Source organism: Solea senegalensis, linkage group LG14, assembly GCF_019176455.1.
Source record: "Solea senegalensis isolate Sse05_10M linkage group LG14, IFAPA_SoseM_1, whole genome shotgun sequence".
NCBI lineage: Eukaryota > Metazoa > Chordata > Actinopteri > Pleuronectiformes > Soleidae > Solea > Solea senegalensis.
This window is the reverse complement of record NC_058034.1, coordinates 24,179,788-24,204,404: the sequence shown is the minus strand read 5'-3', so window position 1 is coordinate 24,204,404 and position 24,617 is coordinate 24,179,788. Positions and strand designations below refer to the sequence as shown.

General features: G+C 40.8%; 2 protein-coding genes across 3 annotated transcripts in view; one reads left to right on the top strand and one right to left on the bottom strand.

The window, feature by feature from the left end:
• Positions 1-85: 85 nt before the first annotated feature.
• LOC122780532 (calcium-activated potassium channel subunit beta-2-like) lies at positions 86-7,672 on the bottom strand. 2 transcript variants are annotated; one of them, XM_044043545.1, is made up of 5 exons: positions 7,440-7,672; positions 3,438-3,566; positions 1,840-2,010; positions 1,225-1,414; positions 86-985 (listed from the first exon to the last, which is right to left on the bottom strand). In XM_044043545.1, exons 2-5 carry the CDS (start codon positions 3,485-3,487, stop codon positions 725-727), a joined length of 672 nt encoding a protein of 223 aa, XP_043899480.1. In that variant the 5' UTR covers positions 3,488-3,566; positions 7,440-7,672; the 3' UTR covers positions 86-724. The 2 variants fall into 2 exon arrangements, with proteins under 2 accessions (XP_043899480.1, XP_043899479.1); XM_044043544.1 differs by lacking the exon at positions 7,440-7,672 and adding an exon at positions 5,611-5,863.
• Positions 3,506-24,617, top strand: part of palld (palladin, cytoskeletal associated protein) — an 80,489-nt gene continuing 59,377 nt past the window's right edge. Inside the window, exons 1-3 of the mRNA XM_044043543.1 lie at positions 3,506-3,568; positions 12,107-12,340; positions 13,485-14,426. Coding sequence (XP_043899478.1) covers positions 13,486-14,426 — 941 coding nt within the window. The 5' untranslated portion in view covers positions 3,506-3,568; positions 12,107-12,340; position 13,485. The remainder of the gene's footprint in view (positions 3,569-12,106; positions 12,341-13,484; positions 14,427-24,617) is intronic.

The following is a 24,617-nucleotide window of genomic DNA, read 5'->3' as shown; positions in this document are numbered from 1 at the left end:
GGATAAAAGCGTCTTCTAAATGACATATTTAAAAGAGTCCAGTATTTCAGTTCCATGAAAAAGACCCAATAAAAAGTGAAAATGTGTTTTCATATTGACGTTTATTAGTCAGTTCACACACTGAGTTTACCAAAGATCCTCCTCTTAAAGATCTAATAGTAGAAGTAAAAATTTAATAAATACAGTAAAAGTTGTGAGAACCTCAATGATTTGTAATAACACTTTGTAAAAGAAATTCCAATTGGTGCAAAATAGTTTGGCAGATTTTGCATAATTCTCCTGACACATCAACCAACCAGTCATCCAACCAACTAACCAACCAACCAACAATCCATTCATCCAAAGTGACCAACTGACCCAGGCTGACCAACAAACCCACTATCTATCCAATTAGCCAACCCACCAGCCAACCATCTATGCATCCAACCGTCCATTCAACTAACCAATCAAAGAACCAGAGATAGGTGAAAACAAACCACCCTGAAATAATCATAATCTTACAGATTGTGAGTGAGATTCAACCGCCTGCAGGTTCCACTAGTTTCAGGCTTCAAACCATCATCAATTTATCTTCAGATCTGGATCCTGTCACCACTGTCACCTTCTCTGAATCCCAGCTGTCACAGCGAGACCACGTCTGTCCTGGTTAAGCTGCTTCAGTTGTCCTTCAATCCAGGATTCTAGGGTCTGTATAACCTTCACGTTCCTAAAACAGCTTGTTCCCTCACACATGATGGAACATGCACTGGGTTATCTTCACCAAGGCAATGATGAAAATTCCCCCGATCAAGGTGCAGGTCGGCCAGAGCACGGAGTGGAAGACGGTGACCGAGCCATAGATCTGGGTCAGAATGGCACAGTCCATTTTGTCCGTTGGGTCCACGAAGCAGTCAACGGTGTGCTGAGACCTCAGACGATCAGAAATGTTCTGAACTATGGTGTGTGTGGCAGAATAGTCTTTACTGCACTTTGGGATGTAGAAGCACTGAAGCAAAAAGAGGAAAGACAGAATTCATTAAAGTATATTTCACTAAAAATCCACATTTCTCCATATTTTTCTTGTTTGTCTTGCTTTTAGGGAGCTTTTATTTTGTTAACTGTTTTGCTGGTTAGGCAAATCCTTTTATTCCACGTCATTCTGTACGTGCTGTACAGACCTCTCCTTGGATGTTTTTAAATGTGCTCTATAAATAAATTTGCGCTGAGTATCAGTAGTGGAGTTACCTCAGAGTTGCTCTCCTGCGTCTCCTCGTTGTGCAGCAGTTGCACCACTTTCCCCGAGACGCTGACGTAGACCTGGAGACAGGGATAACGGGACGTCTCCCAGCACTCTGCGCCGCAGCTGTACGAACAGTTCACGTCCCACATGATGGTGGCGTTGAGGATGGTGCAGCTGGCCTTCTCCGTCCACAGGCTGTGGGTAAACAGATCGCTGAACTCCATACTTCAAATCATAAAGAACAGTCAGAGTGTGTGTGAACTTACAGTCTAACAGTAATATAGACAAATCCGTCAAATTTAGTTTTCAACCTTTAGCGACAATTTATTGACCAAACGACTAATCGATTAATCAAGAAAATAGTTGAATAGATGTGTAAGTGTTTTCTGGAGTAGAATGAGAGAAAGTTTATCAGAAAGTTGCAGATGTAATGCTGCAACTGTGAAATAAAATCCTGTTATATGTGGTTCCATACTTGTGAAAAGCACCAGGGGGCAGTATAAGGTTCAGATATATTCAGTTTATCAGGATCTGTAATACATTTCTCTTTTTCTGAGGATTTAAAGTTCACAGTGATCTCTGCTCTGGTGTTTTTCCTGCCAACATGGCGGCATCGTTACTTGTCAGAGTAGGAGCGCAGTATGGTGATTCCCACGATGAAGTACATCATGGCAGAGAAGGCGATCATGATGACGCCCAGGAGTATGGCTCTGTCCTCTCCTGCTCTCAGAGCTGTCACCCTCTTCTTCTTGTCCTGAGTCTCCAACTCGCAGATCCTGCGGTAGAAGGTTCTGAAAAAGATGCATTTCACCACCACTGAGACAAACTCCAGACTACGATAAATAACAATAATAGCAATAATAATAAAGTGCAAACAAAACAATAGAATAAAGACACTTAAGTAGAGTGTTGTTGACTGGTACTGCTAACAATAGCTAAGTAACAGTGGTTAGCCTGAGATACATTTGCATCCATGTTTTTTACGACAATTACAATTCACTTCTGTGTATCTTAAAATAGTGACAGGACAGTGCACAGTGCAGTATCCTCCTACTTTTGTTAAACAGCAAAACGCCTCATTTGACCCCTAACACCTAATTTTACGCCTCATTTCACCATGAATGTCTCATTTGACCCAAAACGCCTCATTTGACACCTCATTTCACCATGAATGTCTCATTTGACCATAAACGCCTCACTTGACCATGAACGCCTCATTTCAAATGAGACCCAAAACGCCTCACTTGACCACGAGTGCCTCATTTGACCATGAACTCACTTGACCATGAATGCTTCATTTCATCTCATTTGACGTGAACACCTCATTTGACCGCCTCATTTGACCATAAATGCCTCATTTTCACCATGAAGCCTTCTTCACTTGACCTCAAAAGTGTCCACCTCATTTGACCCAAAACGCCTCATTTGACACCTCATTTCACCATGAATGTCTCATTTGACCATAATCACTTGACCATGTCATTTCAAATGAGACCCAAACGCCTCACTTGACCACGAGTGCCTCATTTGACTACAAGTGCCTCATTTGACCATGAACGCCTTACTTGACCATGAATGCTTCATTTCACCATGAATGTCTCATTTGAACGTGAACGCCTCGTTTGACCGTGAACGCCTCGCTTGACCGCGAACGCCTCACTTGACCCCGAAGTGCCTCATTTGACTACAAGTGCCTCATTTGACCATGAAGCCCACTTGACCATGAATGCTTCATTTCACCATGAATGTCTCAAACTTTGACCGTTCGTTTGAACCTCACTTGACCAAACGCCTCATTTGACCATGACGCCTCATTACCACTTGCACAAACATTTGACCATGAAGCTCATTTGACCCCAAATGCCTCATTTGACCAAGAACCGGACCCAAACGCCTCATTTGACCAGAACGCCACTTTACATTTGACCAGAACGCTCCTCATTTGACCCCAAACGCCTCACTTGACCCAAACGCCTCATTTGACCATGAACTCATTTGACCCCAAATGCCTCATTTGACCATGAACGCCTCATTTGACCCCAAATGCCTCATTTGACCATGAACGCCTCCCTTGACCATGAACACCTCCTTTGACCATGAACGCCTCACTTGACCATGAATGCCTCATCAACAGTTGAAAAGAAAAGGATTGAGTGGTTATGTTTGAATATATGCTGACATCTAGTGGTCATGTTTTGTACTCTGTGTTGTTCAGTACCTGTGTTCACCTTTTCCTTCTGATCTGGTGTTTGTTGACCACAGAAACATCCTGTCTGACACGTGTGGGACCTGTTGTCCACTGCAGTCACTGCTGGATGCGCTGATCCACCTTTGAGACGAACACGAGCTGTGAGTGAACATTTGAACAACAATATTTATGTCATATTTTAGTGATTTCAACAACATCATCACAGTCATCGTGACATTTGGACCATGTACGTTCTGTCACCTGGTATCTGGAAAAATAACAGATATTTGAATGTTTTTGTCTCAGTTTTACGTCTCATTTCTGAAAACTACGACCAAATCTGAGATTCTGTAAAGTCAGGGAATTGTTTTTGTTTTTCAGTATTAGCTAGCATGGTGCATTAGCTAGCATGGTGCTGTGCTGCCATCTATAGGTCTGGCATGGTCATAACAGTGCTCAATGGCGTGTCGATGAAAACTTGATCTGGTGTGGACGATGCTGTTATTATTATTCAAAACAGAGGTGGGAAAATAAGTTTCTATGAATACCTGGCTAAGTGGGCCGATATTTGCATTTTTAATTATCATCACTGGCTGATTATTACTAATTATTTGCCATTTTTAATATTTATATATATATTGCAAAATTGTCTTTTTTCTGAGATTTTTTTCTGTCTTTTCGTTATTGTCAGTTTTAATGTTTTATCAGATGGAGGAAAAAACATAACTTAGTCAATGATTGTTGATCAGCTGACCTGATTTCTAAGAATCTGCAGCAGTCAAAGAAAAACTCAGTCGACCTCCAGTAATAGTTCAACAGCCGTGACGTTCACAACTGTTTGTATTTGTGGCTTTGTGAGGAAATGATGACGTTCTCAAATGTCCAAATTCATCAGTTTGAATGATTACTTTGTTTCAAAAGAAAGCAAAGAAACCAGAATATATTCACATAAAAAAATGTTGATTATTAATCCACTCATCGTTTATTTAATTGTTGTCTTTTAAGACTTTTAAACACGTTTTTATACACAAATTATTGTGGACATAAAAGTTGGTTCTGATTGAGCTGAACAACGTTTTCTGACGTTCTGATAAAAACATTTTGATAAAAGGCACAAAAACACTTTTGTGTTGTGATGATGAGGATGATGATGAAGCTGCAGCTGACTCTCAACGTCACAACATTTACGGGAAAACTAATATTGACTCAGGCTCACGTCAGGTGCTCCATTATTCACACATCTGTGTGTGTGTGTGTGTGTGTGTGTGTGCGGGTATTACTAATGTTGTGGGGACCTTAAACTGTTTACAGTCACATTATGGGGACTTGTCTTCCTTGTGGGGACAAAAATCAAGTCCCCACAATGTAAATAACTACATTTTAAGGTGAAGTTATGTTTTACGGTTAGGTTGAGGTTAGGGTTAGTGTTAGGACTAGGTCAGTAGTAGTTGTGGTTAAGGTTAGAGTGAGTCTCCAGGAAATGAATGTAAGTCAATGCAATGTCCCCTCAAGTCATGAATGTCCAACATGTGTGAGTGAGTGTGTGTGTGAGTGAGTGAGTGAATTATTTACAGACCCTATAAACAAAAACATGAATTTTCACACCATCTTTTCCATCTCTGAAAGGCTCCGCCCACTTTAACAGCAGCTGTCACTGTGAAAGTGGGAGAAGTAAACCAGGTTAACTAACCTGTAAATCTGCAGTCACTTTCAGACTGAAATGTTTATTTAAAATGACTCTTTCTAAAGTGTCTCATATTCACACACACACACACACACACACAACACACACACGTGTGAATAATGGAGCGCCTGAATCTTTGATAAAAACAAAAAAAGAGATTAGCTAAATATTCTTCAAGGAATTGTATATTATAGACTTAACTAATACAATGAAAAATGTATTTTATTTTTTGAAGAATGACTGTAAACTATATTTATTGCCAAAGTCAGATAAATGTTCTTGTTTTGAGAAAAATAATCTGTCAAAGGCTAAAATATTTGAAACTATCTGAAAAAAGGGAAAACAGACCAAAAGCTTCTAGTCCTGTCAAAATTTATTTTTCATTTTATATCTACATTTATAATATTTTCTTGCCTGTGTTTGATTTTCTGACATTTTAATACATTTAAACATCCTTTAAAATTATTATTATTGTTGTTAATTGTAATTAAAACACAGTGAAAACAGACGCGGTCTCACCTGCTCTGTGACTGCAGCGTCTGACAGAGGTCAACGGTCAGAGCGTCGGAACAATCGTCTCCAAACATGAAAACATGAACCTCATCCACAACAAACTACTGCTTCACCACTTCATTTACGTCCTCACTCAGAGTTTCAAAGGATTAAAACAACAGCGACATATTTCACTTTAAATCCAAACGTCTGTGGTTGAAGTGAATCACAGCTTCTGTCTGAGGAGAAGAGAGGAGGAGGCTCTGTGTGCATGTGTGTGTGTGCGTCTGTGGCTGTCACACACACACAGACACACACACACACACACACACACAAAAGCCCTAAAACTCAATTTTAAACCCTAACGTTAAATGCCACTCTTAAGTTTGTGTGTAAGTAACTTTGTGAAAATGAAGATGTGTTAGCGCCAACCCTGCGAGTTTTGTGCTAATGGTTTACGTCTTCTTGTGTCAGCGTTACAGCACCACATACAGGCCTGGCATAGGTACTACAGTGTTTACACTCATTTTCTGGAAACGATGGCGTGTTTACGCGTTTTTTACGTACGAAAAAAGAAAAAGATTGTTTTGTTGAAATTGTGTGTTTCGTGTGGAGAAGACCTCATTAGGACCAGGTTTTTTTGTCTCCATGAAGACTACTGGTCCCGACAAGAACATACACACACACACACACACAGCGCAGTTTCTTCACCTTCTTTCTTCCACGTGTTGAAAAGGTCAAGGACAGAACTTCATGTGTGTGTCAAAGCACAGGAGGAATGTTGTGATACACACGTGCTTCCACATGCTTTCCACATACTGTACAACGTCCTTCCTTCATCCTTAGACACACACACACACACACACACACACACACACATAACAACACACACAGTCGGACTTGTATCTTTGTAACTTGTTGCCATCATCCATTCTCTCCCAGAACCATTTCCCTGATGCCTCAAAACACAACCTGGATCCTACTGTGGACCGAAAACCAAGTCTTGTTTGTCTGACACCATAATTATAGTTTGATTATGGTCTGTGATTAACAACACAAACTTAAAGATGCTGCCTCGTGTGGTCACTTTGTGTCCAAGACGTCAATCTGAACGTTGGATTTCAAACACTGAAGTGACAAAATCAGACATTTGAACTTAATGATGGAGGCAGCAGTGTGTGTGTGTGTGTGTGTGTGTGTGATGTGGGCTTTGGTGTGGGAGAGTGAGTGGCAGATGATTTCACATTATAACAATGCTGTGGGAGCTCATAAGTATAGTGGTGCAGTGGTGTTAGAAACGACACACACTCTGTCTGTGTGTGTGTGTGTGTGTGTGTTTTAAAACCGGACTCTAACCCTCGCCTCTCACTGACACTTGAACCATAAACTTCACAACGTTCCTGGACGTCGGCGCCATGAGATGAAACATGGTGACAGCACAGGTGCTGCCACCTGTCTCTCTCTCACACACACACACACACACACACACGACCATATGAACATGTCAGCGGTGATGTCATGGTTCTGTTTCAGGACGGCATGTTCACAGAGTCAGAGAACTTAAAGTCCCTGACAAACACAACACTTTGATGTTTGTAAACCACTCACTCTGCCACACCAAAGTCCACTGAGAAAATCAGTGATTTTAGGTCCACTGCTGCTTCATGTGGTCACAAAGGATTTAAAATGCTCAAATGTGCGAGAGTGAGTGATTTAGAATTCTGTGACAGGTAAAGATATCGTAGACTTGTGCTGATCTTTCGGTCTTCTGTCACACATGAAACCAAAAAAACACAAACTGAACTATCTCTTTAAGAGACTGCATGAGTCAGAGTTTAGGGCCTGTGGGAACTCACCTGAGAGAAGAGACCTGTTACAGGATCAAACTCTTCAGCAGCAGCAGCAGCAGCAGCAGGTGAAGGTGGAGGTGGAGGAGCGTTTCACGTGTCCTGTCACGTCCTCTCTGCACTTTTTCTCTCTGTCGTCAGTTTGTTGTTCAGTAAAAGTGAAGAACATGAGCAGAGATCAAAGCTCAGTGCGTCTGCACTGTTGAAAAGCAGGAAGCAGGTGACACACCTTTCATTAACATTTAGACTATTTGACTTGCTCCTTAATAAATGTCTCTTTGTTTCTCAGCCACAGGCGTAGAGCTGGTTTTCATTAACATTTATTTGTACAATGGTGACATCTAGTGGATGTGAGTGGATCCTACAAGCACTGAACTGACACGAGTCACTGCAGTCATACATTTCAAATGAACAAAGTATTCATAAGACAATTGCATGTTTTTATTCCGCATTATTTTTTATTCTGCCCATAAAAACATTCACACACAAACTCTATATGAACATATGTGACGTCCTTTTAATGAAAATGTGTTCAGATGCAGAGTTTAAAGGAAAAGGTTTTGTAATGATTTAAATATCAAACTTTTAGGATGCAGAGACAAACAAACGATGACTCAGCAGAAGAAATTGTCTCGTCATTAAAAAGTAACTTGAATCTTGAGTTCTCTGGTTAAAAATATCAGATTTAATTAGACTGACATATGTTCATGTAGATATATATATATATATATATGTATATATATATACATATATATATATATATATATATATATATATATATATATATATATATATATATATATATATATATATACAAGGGCGTCTTTGCATTACGGCTCCACCAGAGGGCGCTGCTGTGCAGGGGAGGATGATGAGCCGTTATAATATTTCCTGGGTCCCAGAGCGCGTCTCATTGGCGGACACTGTACAGGTCTAACGTGAACTCATCCATGGACTGTTGGATTTGTGCACAGAGCGTGTGAGTGAGCGGTGAGTCTCATTTATTTTTATTCTAAGTGGATTTGATAATGTAGTTTAAATATTGTTTGAATTATAGTGGAATTTCTGTAATGTAATGTAACCAGTCTTGTATAAAGTACTTGAAAGCGATATTTGAGCAAAAGCACAAGTTTCTTATCAGAAAATGACTCTGGTAGAAGTTAAAGTAGCATTTTAGAATATAGTAATAAGTACCTGATCTGATATAAAATGTACTTCAGTATTAGAAGTAAAAGTAACAAAGTGAGCTATTACAATTTTGAATCGGACTTTTATTCTGGCTTCTTAACGACTTCAAACAATATTAAAATCAAACTTCTGTCATGAATGGTGACAAACTCTCTCTCAACCTCCCTGTGTCTGCGTGGATTTTTGAATCTTAGACTGTACAACAGAAACCCGGAGACAGGAGACCAGAAACCCAGAGACCAGAGCCTCGGTGTCGGACACGGTAAACAACGAGCCCTGCAGTGTTTTAATCTGCGGCTAACAGCTGAGCGGCTAACAGCTGGTACTGCTAAAAACAACTAGTGGCAACACACGGTATTACGTCAGCAACTCAACTGAACTCAATTTTGTAGTAACGAGTAACGAAGATGGTTAAGGGAAATGTATCAGAGTAAAAGTAGTCAGAAATATAAATAACAACAAGTAAAGTACAGATGTGTGAAAATTCTACTTACATACAGTAATGAAGTATTTGTACCTCGTTACATTACAACACTGGTTACTGGAGATATGTGTGTGTGGGAATATACATATATATATATATATCTATATATAGATATATATATATATATATGTATCTATATATATATCATCATCATCATCATAATCCTCCGCTTATCCGGGCCGGGTCGCGGGGGCAGCAGTTTCAGCAAGGGACCCCAAACTTCCCTTTCCTGAGCCACATTGACCAGCTCCGACTGAGGGATCGCTCCACCTTGGCCTAGGTCTACCCCGAGGCCTCCTCCCAGCTGGACGTGCCAGATACACCTCTCTTGGGAGGTACCCAGGAGGCATCCTCACCAGATGCCCGAACCACCTCAACTGGCTCCTTTCAACGTGAAGGAGCAGCGGTTCTACTCCAAGCTCCCCCCGGATGACAGAGCTCCCCCCGGATGACTCCAAGCTCCCCCCGGATGACTTTGCCTTCCGGCTCAGCTCTCTTTTCGTCACAGCCGTGCAGTAAAGCGAATGCAGTACCGCACCAACCGCTCCGATTCTCCGGCCCATCTCCCGCTCCCTCGTCCCCTCACTCGTGAACAAGACCCCGAGATACTTGAACTCCTTCACCTGGGGCAAGGAGTCACTCCCTACCCAGAGAAGGCAGGGATGTGTATATGTGTATATATGTATATATATGTATATATACATATATATATATATATATACATATATATATATATATATATATATATATATATATATATATATATATATATATACATACTGTATATACAATACAAGTTTTTAAAAGTCATTATTGAGTCACTTCTTTGTTTTGATCTAATAACCATTTCTCACTCGCCTTTCACACACACATGCACGCATGCGCGCACACACACACACACGCACAACCCTGACATCATGACTGATGTCACTGACAAGAGCAGCAGTTATTTATAAATGACACAGAGCTAATGCTAACAGTTTGGCAACAAGACAGTATGGTTTTAGAAGATGACTGATGGTGTGTGTGTGTGTGTGTACAGTAGGCTCTGGTCAAAATTCCTTCCAAACTTATCACTGACACTTAACTGTAATCAGTAGATTAAGGATCCAGAATAACTGTGAGAGAACTAAATGTGATAGTGACACAGAAATAGACCACGTGTGTCATACACCGTTCACACTGGTCACAGAACCACTTTAATGCCATGGTTCAATGGTGGGGATGTGTTTAATCAGCATCCAGGTGTTTTCTATTCTCACTGTGCTTCTTAAAAACAGAGCAGCATCATGGGTTTTTTTTTCCTGAGAAATAGAACTTTAATTGCACCCATATACTTGTCATTACGGTAGAACCGCAGGACTACATGTCACACGTTTGTGACATCAGCTTCTCAGTACTGTGATTCTTAAATGCTTAAATGCTTAAATACAAATAAGACACTGATGGGAAAGTGAAAGTTATCTGGAAATATATAAAGATATTTGACAATTCTACAGCCATAAAAGTGTTGACATCGTTATCCTCACATGTTGTAAAAACTCACCACAAACGCTAAAACCACGGATATTGCTGAAAATAAAAATGTTACAAAATGTCACATTACAAACGCATCACTGTGTAACAAAAAGTAATGATGTTTCCAAAAAAAGGTAAAATATTGTTACGTTACAAAACATGTCACTAATGTTACAAAAACCAACTGATATTACTTAAAAAAGTATCAAGATATTGTTAAAAAATGTTGGGTTTTGGTTTTTAAATACAATTTAGTAGATCAACTTGATTCTTGTGCTAAATCTGGCCTAAAATAAACAAAAAATTCAATGAATGTAATCAGCTGTCCTCAGGGGGCCTCTGTCCTCCGTAATCACCTGCTCTGCCCACCCTGGTGCTACGCCCCTGCTGCCCAAACCCATTTAAAGAAAGGTGACCTGTAAGTGGGTGGTCTGATCACAGACCTGGTATTAAAATCATTTCAAATCTTGTTTCATGTCACAGCAGCGTGAGTAGAGCCGAGTCCAGGTCATTTCCTCTCGTCACTTGTGCGTGCACACGTCCTTTTACCTGACTTGTGCAATAATCGTTCTAATGCCTTATCTTTTAGGTTTGATTGCATTAGACCTGTATTTCACTATTGATCCCTTTATTTACTACGGACGGGACGATACTACTTCTCTGTGTCTGATACTGATATCACAAACTCAAGCATCTACCACTACCAATACAATCTAGACCATAATTCTCCATCTGTGTAACAAGCATGACTCTTTAGCTGATTTTTATTTACATTTTTACAGTGAAGCATGTGACATAAAGGATTTTTGGATTGTATCAGATATGACATTTTAATCTTTAATCCATATCAGTATCTGACCAATACCAGTACTGACCGATGCTGATTGTCAGCCCCCACTTTTGTGTCTTTATTCACATTCTTGTCCATTTTGTGAGCTGCTGGGCAAATACATTTTCATTAATAGAGTATGTGTCATAAACATGCAGCCATCATAGACCTTTTTTGTCCTAACGGTAACTAAGTGGCCTGTCATGTGTGTCGTTTAGAGTCTTTTTGGGGCAGTTTTTCCTCAAACCTTTTCAAAACAAACAAAGAAACAAAGTTGGCTGTAACAGCATGTGTTCAACAGATCCTGCTTCTTTCTTATTAACTGTCTGTTCATTGCATATCTGTTTGTTTGCAGGCTTAAAAATGGGCAAGAGATGTGTCTAGAGAAGCGACAAATATAATGAATGGCGACAGGCTCCGCCCTCACCTGTCTTTGATCTGTATACAGGTTACCATGGCAACCGTGGTAGTAAATTGAACACCTGAACGCAGTGTCGAATTTGAATAGTTTGAATAACAAGTGCAGGACAATGAGTGCATGTGCTCAGTTACTAGTGTTAAAAAGAGAAAAAGACAGCACTAGCATATGTTACTAGGATTACCTTATCATTCTCTCTCTCCTTCTCTCTCTCTCTGTCGCTCTCCCTCTCTCACCAGTGTTCTGGCACTGAAACCTGAGCCCAGGGGCCAAATATAGTCCCCCCCACACACGGAGCACTCAGGGACCGGGACAGATGGGACAGCAGGAACTTGAGAGATCCTGCCGACCGACCGACCGACCGACCGACTCCACCAACAATAATAACAATAAAGCCGCTCTTCTGGAAGGAGAAGCTCGGCGTTTCTCTTGTTTTTCACCAGCAGACGATTCAGACCTGGACAAACTGTAAGGTGAGTCACTTCAGCTTCTCTTAAACGTTGATTTCAGCTTCAGGAATGTGAGACGAGTGGTTTAATGTAAGTGTTTGGGCTATTTTTACATACATGTCTTCAGTCACATTCAAACATGAAGCTTCTCTGTCATGATTTTCATGACTGCATGTTGTGTTTTATTCTATTTTTCAATGTGTGACACTTGTATTTCTTTGTCTTGTCATTTTAATATTTTAATCTCAATATATACACACACATATAATACATATAGTCTCTTTTGAAAGGGGTTTATTTGTATTAAATGTTTATAATAATAAGAGGTAGTGGAAATTGTGACATCACTGACAGAACGTCATGTTAAAAACAAAATGGCTGACAGACTTATAATTAATTTTTTATTTTACCATGTTTCATTTTTGTTACATGTCTATTATTCCAACTTGTATATTAGTATATAATAGTAAAGTAAATTAATATAATATACTGTTTTCATATCGGCCTCCACATGTTTTTACTGCATCCTCGTTCATGCTCCTTTTGCTTGATTTTCAAAATAAAGTTAGCAGGTTGTTCAACCGTTTCCTTCTTCAGTGAAACATTTGTTTGCACGTTCATATTTAATCAGCTCATTGTTGTTGTTGTTGTTATGTGATAATGACACGTTTGAGCAAATGTGTCATTTTATTCCTTTAACGCAGTCTTACCTGTGTGTGTGTGTGTGTGTGTCTGTAACACAGCCCAGGAGATTAAAAATAACAGCTGGTCTTCAGGACGCCACGAGGCGTCAAGTGTTAGACGTATATTTTTCTCTCTCTCATCATCAGAGTCTGAAACGGCAGAAACAAGTGTTTCCTCCTAAACTAAACACCCACACACACACACACGTGATACACATGTGTCACATGTTAACTCTAAATAAATAGATGAATGTATTGATCGCTGTGAGGTAAATTCATGGAAAGAGGCACAAATGAATCTTCTATTTTCTATAAGAACACATATACTTGTTTTTATATACCTTATGTTTGAATGTGGAAGTAATTAGCAGTTAGGAAAAGAAGCGTTTGGATTTAGTCACAACAATAATCCAGACTTAATGGTTAAATGTTGCTGTGTTGATATTTTGTGTGATTTTTAATACAAGTCTTTTTGTATTTTCCAGGATGCAGGACGGGAGTTGGAATCAGCCACTCCCCTTCTCTCTGCTGCTAAAAGACTCTGCAGCCGGAGCAGCAGCAGCAGCAGCAGGCGGGGCTTTGGAGGGCGATGGGGGTGTGTTTTCAGAGGCGTCGTCTGATGGTGAACTCTACCTGGACTCTGTACCAGAGCTGGATTCTGGAGACGGGGACTTTGCGGATCTTACGGAGTTCTTAAGTGCGGACGAGATTAATCGCAGTCTGGATCTGGCCTTCGAGGCCTTTGGGGACTCGTGCGAGGATCTGGACGAGGATCTACCTACACCGAGTGCCCAGACGACCGAGAACCTCACTACAACCCAAGACCTGCAACACCAGAACAAAGTCCTCCTCTATGCAGATGATAACGCAGCGGCTAAAGTCACCTCCAGCCAGAATGCTGCCCTCAGCAAACCTGCACAGGTACCCAGCGAAGCTCCGCCCCCTGCCGAGAACCTCATCCGACAAAAGTCCATCCAGCCGCTTTACAGGCAGGATAAACCCCGGCTGCTTTATGCCGGACTGGAGCTAAACGACCGCGCGGCCTCAGCCACAGAGTTCTGCAGCCGCGCCGCTACATTTATCGAGGAGCTGTCGTCCATTTTCAAAGGTTCCGCTCACCTGGAGCAGCAGGTGGAGGACGACTCCTCCTCCCCCGACAGCGGCTACCTGTCGCCCCGGAGCCAGAGGCCGGTGTCGCAGGGCTCGGCCTCCACTGCTCCACTACCTCCCAACAGCCAGCCGGATGCAGGACAAGGGGGAGGGGCCTCAGCAGCCGCAGCAAGGTTCCAACAATCTGGTGCTGCCACCTCCACCAAACCTCTGTCTCCGCCCCAGTTCCTCCAGAAGCTGAAAAGTCAGGAGGTAGCTGAAGGAAGTCCCATCCGTCTGGAGTGTCGAGTCATAGGAAACCCACTTCCACTGGTCAGGTGAGTTTCACCTCATTTATGGGGTTTTTTTGTGTGGTTTTGCTGACACAAAATCAGCAATGACTCTGCACTGATCGCCCCCTGCTGGCACGAACCTGCCTAAGACTCAGAGGATCGTTTTCAGTGAAAACATGGCTGCCAGCAGGGACACGAAAGACAGATTTCTGACACTGAACAAAGGACTCACCTAATAAAATCTATGTCAGTTTAACTTAACAATATCTTAACACGTCTTTATCTCACTGTTACACAGACGTCTGTAAACCACTCACTCTCCCACACCAAAGTCCATCGAGAAAATCAGTGATTTTCTGCTGCCTCGTGTGGTCACTTTGTGTCACTGAGGTCAATCTGAACGTTGGATTTCAAACACTGAAGTGACAAAATAAGACATTTGAGCTTAGTGATGGAAGCAGCAGTGGATCAACAACTGCTGAAAATCACTGATTTTCTCTCTGGACTTTGGTGTGGGGGAGTGAGCGGTTTATAACGTTAGTAAAGTCAGTCTAATGATGAGATAAGTACAGTAATACATTACAATCAGATTATTCTAGTTCATACCCACCACTAGAGGGCAGTCTATAAGGGTTAACAATCCCCTTTGTGTCCATAAATAGCCCCAAAAATGTCCTGAAGATATTAGGTTAACCTTAAATGTTTATTTCCTTGTGTCATCACTGGCAGCCATGTTTTCACTCATGGCGTATGAAACGATACTCACTACGATATTTGTATTTGTATCGGTCATGTTGTCATGTTGTGGGCTGTTCATTTCATTCATTTGTTCATTTGTTACACAGTTGGAGAATTGTGTCTTTGAAATAGCTTCAAATGGCACAAATGTGTAGTTTAAAAGGTCTAAAATGACTGTTTTTGGCATCAGTCGTGGACACGAAAACATTTTTATTTTGCCGTCCCTGCAAACAAGTAATGTTAGTTTGAGCAGTAAACCAGACTGAACGCCACGATTTATCTTCTGTGACCTGGTTGATCAGGTTAGTGAGGTGTGTGTGAGTCTTCCATGTGTTTATAAGGGTTTACAAGTGTTTAGCGTGCGGTTGTTGTTGCACTGGTAACCTGTGTCGGTCAGAGAATCTGTACCTGGTTGAAGTGTTTATTCCACTGAGAGGCCAGCAGCTCTGGTCCAGGTCATCAGAGAACTAAAAATACTCTCCTCTCTGATTTCCACAAGAGTCAGCCTCACACACACACACACACACACACACACACACACCGCTGGTAGTTACACTTCTCTGGTTGAATTTCACTTTCACTTTTGATTCATTTATTGGTGATTATGTACAACAGAAGTCACACGGTGGAACATGTGGCCACCACTGTTGCCTCACAACAAGATCCCAGTGTTGTCTTCTCTGTGAGGAGGTTAATTGGACTCTGAACTGACTGAGGTGTGAATGTGAGAGTGAATGCTTGACCCTCATGTGGAGGATGAAGCAGTAAACAATGAATGAATGAATATTTACAACAGTGGTGTTAAGAGTTTTATGTTCTTGCTGCAATTCACTAAATACACGAGCGTTGCTTTTGTGGCAGTGGAAAAACCTACGTCATCTTCAGCGCACATTATCGAAACGCGTCTTTATCTCACTGTTAGAACAGGAAACTGAAGTCTGTAAAGCACTCACTCCCCCGAACCAAAGTCCACAGAGAAAATCAGTGATTTGAGCCGTGTGGTCACTGAGGTCAATCTGCACGTTGGATTTCAGACAATGAAGTGACAAAATAAGACATTTGAACTTAGTGATGGAGGCAGCAGTGTGTGTGTGTGTGTGTGTGTGTGTGTGTGTGTGCGATGTAGAAACTGCAACTAACCATTATTGTCATAATCGATTCAATAATGAAAAAAGGATTCATCGATTAATAATCGATTGATCAAGTAATTGTTTCTACTGTGATGTTAAAATCACTGATTTTCTCTTCAGTAAGTCACTTTCACAGGAAGTCTAAAATGACGGATCATATAAGATAAACTTAGACTTATGCTGACATTATATAATAAAATGTGATATAATTGAATTGAATTATATCTACGTATATAGATACATGTATTTATATTTATATTTTATATTTTCACTGAGCTGGCATTTACTCACAACATACTGTATACAAGTAACTTCTATGATTTCACGCCACCAAAATCATCCCTTTAAGTAGAAATTTAAAGGAGCATTTCTATTAAACCTGTTCATCACACCTTTTATTACACATTTAATATGTGTCTTGAACAGTACTGCACGGAATTATGAATAAATATGCTAATAAATGCTGATATATAACACAAATTGACATTTTCTGATACATATCACTACAGTAATTACTTATATGAGTTATTAGTTTGTTGTTTTTGAAATTAAACTAATTTGAGTTTCTATAGTTCTTATCTAGTCTTGACTTTTGTTGGAATAAACTTTCTAGAATAAGTTTGTGTGATCACACGACAGAAAAAGCAGCAGCAGCTCTGTGAGGGGGGGCGGAGCCTCTTCTGTGGCTGTATTAATAGTCTTGAGGCCGACAGGAGCCGGGCACAGGAATGCAGGCAATGCAGTGACCAGGCTTTTTTTCAGTGGCTCTCCTCTCACCTTCTTGGGGAATATGAAGGTGTTAGCATGTGTGAAGAGTCTCACTCATGTTTTATAACTAAAGACAAGACGCCATTATACTCATAATTCTTCTCCCTGTAATTTCATTATGTTATGTTTAGTTTACAGCTGTATTTTAATCACATTTGTGCAACAGTTTATTGCTTTCTTTAATTTATAACCCCACTGTCCAGACCTTTCTATAATGCTGCAAAGATCATTAATCAATGACTAAATTAACCACCACCTATTTTGACAAATGATAAATCTGATTTTTTGTTTATGTAATTAAAGCCAGTTTTTCTGATTTTTTTAGCTTCTTAATTGTGGATATTTTCTATCAATAAAACTGAATCAGTTTAGTTTGTGAACAAAAACAAGACATTTGACAACGTCAAGATTGTGAGGTTTGAGAAACACTCATTAACATTTCTCAACATTTTATGGACCAAACAACGATTAATGAAGAGATTAAGAAGACAATAATTAACTACAGCACCATTTTTCCATGTATAAAAAAGGTCATTATGTTATGCAACAACAACATGAGCTAAGTAAACCTAACAGTGTATTTATGCAGTGTTTATATCATCATAAATAGTGGGACTCCATGTTTGGACACAGTTCCAGCTCAAGCACGTAGATTATTTTTGGTTAACTTTTGTTGATTACTAAGTGTGAACACTAGATGGCAGCAAATGATTTAGTTTTTAAACTGTAGCATAAAAGACAAGAAAATCCACACATTGACATAAAGAGATAGAATGTGATGAATAAAGAGCTGCAACTCTTAATAATGAAAAACAACCAGTAAGAAAAGAAGATTCTCAATTAATCAACGTCATTAATCACTTTCACTGTTGTTTTTTTATTTCATTTCTGTTTTACTAAATGGAGTTTTTCCTCTTACTGTCAGTTTGTACCTGCAGCTGTTACTGCTCAACAGCTCAAAGAACACAACACATCCAGAAATCAGTGTGACAAAGATGAGTTCTGTGGCTTCTTACCTTTAAATATGTTACAGTAATGAATGGTCTAACCTTTATGAGCCTCCCTCTCCACAGTCCTCCACCACACGCACCCCTAATTTAGAGGACAACTTGGGATTTCCCAGCTCTTCTTTTTCAGAGTCACACAATGTAAGTTTGTGTCGCTTTGTAAACCACTCACTCTCCCACACACACACACACACACACACACGCACATGTGTGTGTGTGTGTGTGTGTGTGAGAGTGTGTGCACGTGTGTGTGGGAGAGTGTGTGCACGCGTGTGTGTGCGTGTGTGGGAGAGTGTGTGTGCGCGTCCAGGTATTACTAATGTTGTGGGGACCTAAACCTGTTTACACAGTCACATTATGGGGACTTGTCTTCCTTGTGGTGACAAAAAGCAAGTCCCCATAACGTAAATTACTACATTTTAAGGTGAAGGTATGTTTTAAGGTTAGGCTGAGATTGAGATTAGGGTTAGGGTTAGGGTTAGGATTAGGATTAGGCCAGTAGTAATTGTGGTTAGGGTTAGAGTAAGTCTCCAGGAAATGAATGTAAGTCAATGCAATGTCCCCTCATGTCATGAATGACACACACACACACACACACACACACACACACTCCCACACCAAACCTCACAGAGAAAATCAGTGATTTTAACATCACACACACAGGAGTTGTTGATCCTCTGCTGCCTCCATCACTAAATTCAAATGTGTTATTTTGTCACTTCAGTGTTTGAAATCCAACGTTCAGATTGACTTCAGTGACACAAAGTGACCACACGAGGCAGCAGAGGACCAGCAGCTCCTGTGTTTTCGCTCTGGACTTTGGTGTGGGAGAGTGAGTGCTTTACAAACTTCAGTTTCCTGTTGGAAAAGTGGGAAACTTCATCACTTCCGTCCTTTTTCTATTCCTTAACAAGATGCTGCTGTGTGTGTGTGTGTGTGTGTGCACCTGTAATGTAAAATAAACCTTATTAAAACCAAGTGATTTTGAAGGCAAGCAAATTTTTCAGTAACATGGTTGCAGCCAGAAAGGGAAAATGATTTATTATAATATTATATATTACACCTGCAAATCATTTTAATGACAGAATTGTCTCGTGATGCATGATATTGGGATTTTTGCCGATATATCAGGAGTGCCTGGCCCCACAACTGATACCGATATCTAAGTTTTTGTCCCTGGGTCAGTCTGCAGAGCTCATTTCATTTCTTTAGTTCTAATTAATACATTTTCTGAAAACCGTTAACAGATAACTGGTACGTTTTTTCTCCCTGCGTTCATCTGCAGAGGTTCTTTAGCCTCATAATATTTTTCATACTCATGTCACAGCAGTCGTTGATAAAAAACATTTTTCTGCAGAGGTCATTTAGTCTTTTCATAGTTAGTATTTTTGATATTTGTAAAACATTTCAAAGCCGATATCTTGCATTACTCATTAGTAGATGTCAGACATACTGTTACTGTTCTCACAGACCATTATGTATATTAATGATTTCCTCTGTAGAAAAGCAGCTGTACTCGTGCCACGTTAAAGCTTTAACGGGCGGCGCGTGCTCCAGCGGATCAGTTTCTGGCACACTGACGCTGTGCCGCCATGATTTCCAGTCAGCGTTTTTGGTTTGTCTCGCAGCTGCAGCTGCGTCTTTGAAGGCCAGTGTGAGCAGGTGAAGCAGCTCCTCACCTCCACCTCCACCTCCTCGTCTCAGCAGCTCCCAGCGGTTTTGTTTCACGGCCGCTGAGGGAGACATTCCTGGTGGCGGGCGCTGGGCGCGGCACGAAGCTCTGCGGTGTTCTGTTTCTGAACGTCTGGTATTCTCCAGTGTGTCCTCACACACTGTGTTTTATGTAATTCCCTGTTTAAGATGATGAGGTGTATATATGTGTGTGTGTGTGTGTGTGTGTGGGAACCACTCGGTGCATTTTTTCACTCTGAGCTCATGTTGGACTTTCTTGACTCCTCTGAGGGCCCAGTTCTGGCCTAAAGATTAGCGGTTGGCATGAAACTCGTGAGCTTCTGCTGCTAAAGCGAGCGTTTCCGAGCAGACAGTGTGAGGTCCGCTCGTGTGGAGCTTCAAACGCTGCTGCTGCTGATGCTGCTGATGCTGCTGCTGCAGATCTCCAGCTGTGGCATCAGTTCCTCTGCAAGCTATTTCAGGGCTGCTCTCCTGTGTCATTACAGACATTTCAGAACTGGACCTGGAGCTGAATGAGGAGGGACGGGCACTTCCAACACACACACACACACACACACACACACACAGAGGCCACGGCTTCTTGGTTTTTAACCAGAAGCTGAAAACCACAGGGGGAAGTTTTGGAAAAGAGAATCTGCTGAAGATTTTTCTGCCCCTGAAACCGACACAAGGCGTCGTCTCCTCCTGACGCTGATGTCGGAGACGACGCTACGATAACTTGGCATAGTGTCATCGTCCTGGTCTGAGTTTAACCCAGACGTGAGATGCACACAGACGTGTAATCCAACGAGTTATTTTTGCAGATTTTGTCTTTATCTTGTGCTGGAGTCTGCACGACACTGGAAACCCTGACACTGCAGTGTTAATGTCTCTCTGTATATTATATATACGTCGGGACAATATATGTATATTATTACATCTATATATGGTGACATGAGACAGTAGTATCTCCTGCTTCTAAAGGCTGTCGCATTGATAATCATCACATTTATTACACTAAATGTTAATAATGATTACATACATAAATACATGGTATCAACAAAATGATATTTAAAAACATGACTTAATAACACTTGTTTATTTTTAAGGCAAATTATTTGAGTTTGACCACATTTATAGTTAAAATAGGTAAATATCCTGCATTTAAAGAAATAAAGCAGGTTTTATCTGAAAAGGTGAGTGTATATTTTAAAGATCATAAACAGAAGATGATATAGAAGCACAAGAAACACCCAGCCCTATCTAAATCAACACTTTTATTTTGAAATTCTGTGAAATGTTGTTATGAATTTCATTATTGGAATATTATGATGGAATATTCAATTCAAAGTGTTTATTGTTATAAGGGGACAGATAACCCGTCACCAAAAGAAGAAACCCCCAAAAAAAAGTAGATATAGTGCAGACACACACGCTCGTACACAAACCAATAAATAATATAAATTAACAGTCAGCTACGATATGTAAACAGAAATGTAAAACAGGCCCTATAGTGTAGTGAGGTGTGGAACATATACATGAGTGAGGTAGAAATAAATAGACAGAAGCTTACAATGGAGGTGCAAAATATGGGACAGCAGATCATAGTAGTAGAGTAGAACATTCACAAGGTATGTACACAGCTACGCATACACACACACTCAGTGACCCACTACGGAAGGTGGTTTGAGAGTTCAGTGTTCATTGGTCTGATAGCCCAGGGGAAGAAGCTGTTGGTCAGTCTGGAGGTTCGGGCCCTGACTGACCTGTATCTTCTGCCTGATGGAAGCAAATGGAACAGGTGCTGGGTTGGATGGGAGGGGTCGGAGAGGATGGCTCTGGATCGGCTGAGACAGCGGGTGGTGGCGATCTCTTCCAAGTGGTGTAGGGGGCAGCCGATGATTTTTTGAGCAGTGTTTATCACTCTCTGCAGAGTCTTCCTGTCTGCGGCACTGCTCCCAGGGAACCACGATGTGATGCAGTAAGTGACTACACTCTCGATTGTGGTCTGGTAGAATGACACCACGGTGTAAAATATGTTGAGGTCGTCTGGCAGGCTGTCTGTAGGACTGATGGTGCTGATGGTGGTCCTGTAGTCCTGTGATGTGCTGCAAGCCCCTCCACATCCGCCCGGAGTCAGCAGTGGAACAGAAGCTGTTCAGCTTCTCTCTGTCCTGCCTCTTTGCTGCTGTGATGGCTTGTCTCAGTCTGTACTTGGCAGCTTTATACTCAGCCTCGTTGCCTGATTTAAAAGCAATGGAGCGAGCATGCAGCATGTTTTGTACCTGAGTGTTTACCCAGGGCTTCTGGTTGGGGAATATTGGGAAATCATTTAAAATATACAGAGCTTAACAAATGTATATATATGTTTATATAACACATGCTCTTTATAGACAAATAGACAAAATATGTTATTGTTAGGGTTAGTTCACTTTTTATTATATTATATTATATTATAAATGAATCAAACATAACATTCAACCACTGAAACTTCATTTTTCTGTTCAGGAATGCAAGTAAATAACTATAATTTAGTCAAGAAATGGTGACGATATTTATTATCCTTTCTGGGTTTATTTGTAAAACAGTGCATTTGACAATAATAATTATATTTTAGCATTAAAAACATGATTTTGGTTCAAGAGCTTCTACATACTGGTGTATTAACCATTACAGAAACATAAAAAAAGCAGCTTTGCTCTGAGGTCACGGCAGGTGACCTTCTGCTGACTCATGCCTGAACCTCACTGTACCGTTGTTTCAGGAGAAAGGCAGCCATTTTATTCTGATTTGATCTCTGCAGAAGAAGAAGAAGAAGAAGAAGAAGAAGAAGAAGAAAACAGGGCTGGTATTTTTATACCTGCTTTTTTTGAGCATGATGTCATTTTATATGGAGACTTAAATAATGAGAGAATCCTGAGTGCATGTGTGTGTGTGTGTGTGAGAATTCATACTACGTGTGTGTGTGTGTGTGTGTGTGTGTGTGCAGTGAAGTGAGCATTCCTGAAACATGAAGACATGTAAGGAGGAACTGAAACTCGCTGATACTGGACACAGATTCAGCGAGGTGATGCCAGGTTGTCACTTTGACGTATCGTCCAGTTCTCGCCGTCCTGATAACGCAGGACGTGTGTTGTTTGTACACGTGAAAAAAAGATGTCGTACGAGGTGAAAATGTCTGCGATACTTTCATGTGTCGCCGTGGACGGACACACGTCAGCGATATTCCTCACTCCTACGTTAATGACCGATGTGACGGATGGAGCTGTCGTGTCTCTGCCTCTGGAGACCCAGTGTGAAGTTTCACCCGGAGAGGTGAGACTTTTCCTTCTCCTCTTCCAGGTCTGGAGTCCAGGAGGCTTGACCCCCTCACACACACACACACACAGTCCCAGAATTGTCCCTGATCCGGTTACACATGTTCTCCCTGACATACAGTGAACCAGGCTCCTCACGACACCCATGAAGACTGGCTTTCATTTGTCTTTCCATTAATCATCATTAGTGAAGACTGTATGCATTAAAGTTCATTATGTGAGTTTATTTTCATTGGCACGTTTCATGACAAGGTAAAGGAATAGTTCCGTGTTTTTTAGCTGCTTACACAGCACAGTTAACGTGTATCTAAACGAGAGGTGTGCGTCACGATACCATACACAATACATAGTCCACGATACCGATAATATCACGATACATGATCGTCAATCTATTGCGAGACAACCAATAAAGCTGCAGTTTGTAAATGTTTTTCAAATTTTGTTGTTGATGAACAAAAACTAGGGCGATACGGACCAAAAGTTATGAATGGCGATGAAAGACATATTAAGTTATTAAGTAATGACAAAAAGACACTTAAACTACAGACAGTTGCACAGTTTCAACATGTACAAGAATGTCCAAGAACATTTTACAGAGCATTAAATTAAAATGTTTCACTGTCTGTGAAAGAAGTTTGTAAACCACTGCTGCCTCCATCACTAAATTTGTCACTTCAGTGTTTGAAATCCAACGCTCAGATTAACCTCAGCGACACAAAGTGACCACACGAGGCAGCAGAGGAGCAGCAGCTAAAATCCCAGATTTTCTCTGTGGACTTTTGTGTGGGAGAGTGGAGGATTAACGCTGAACGAGGAGTGTGTAGGAGTGCGTAGCCTCTTGTAACCCAGCTTATTGGGTCTTCTCCAGTTTCAGTCATGGTTTTAGAGAAGACACAGACATACTGTACCGCCTGTATCTGAGCCAGATAATGGTAAAACAAACTGTAGCAGTCTAGACCGCTCGTAATGTTTCATAACAGCACAGTAATAAAGTTTATTCCTTTATTTTAATGATATTTCAGCTAACCTTTGTGAAGGTATGACCACATGTGCAGCTTTCTGTTGTAGTTTGTTTTGAATAGATGAGGAAAAAGAAAAGTCAGATGAAAAGGAACTGTATATTGAAGACACGTCCCACAACTGTTGAATGGTTGGATTGACAGGCTTCAGACTTGGCAGGTGACTTACTAACTTATTTTGACATGAACTTCTTATTAAGAACTCTAAAATGTGATTAAGAAGTTTGAAATGCGGGGGGCAGAGTTGTACAAATTATTAATAAGGAGAAGAAGGAAATCTCAACACTCAGTTTTATACCTCTCAGTGATTCCTGAACCAGGACCAGAACCTCTTACGTCTCTTACGACCAAACTGTAAAATCACATTTCGTGCTTGTTCTCTGTGAGAAAACCTGTGATTTCTCAAGTTTCTGTTGCATGTTTTTGTTTCGAAAAAGGTAACTCAATATTCTCTGGAATATGTCATGAATTTAACTTAATAAAAGGAGGAATGTTTTCATTCCGTCTGTGATGTGATGTACGGTCAGTGAATTGTCCCAGAACGAAGCACTGAGGCGAGAAAGAGTTAAAATAAAAAAGAGAGAAT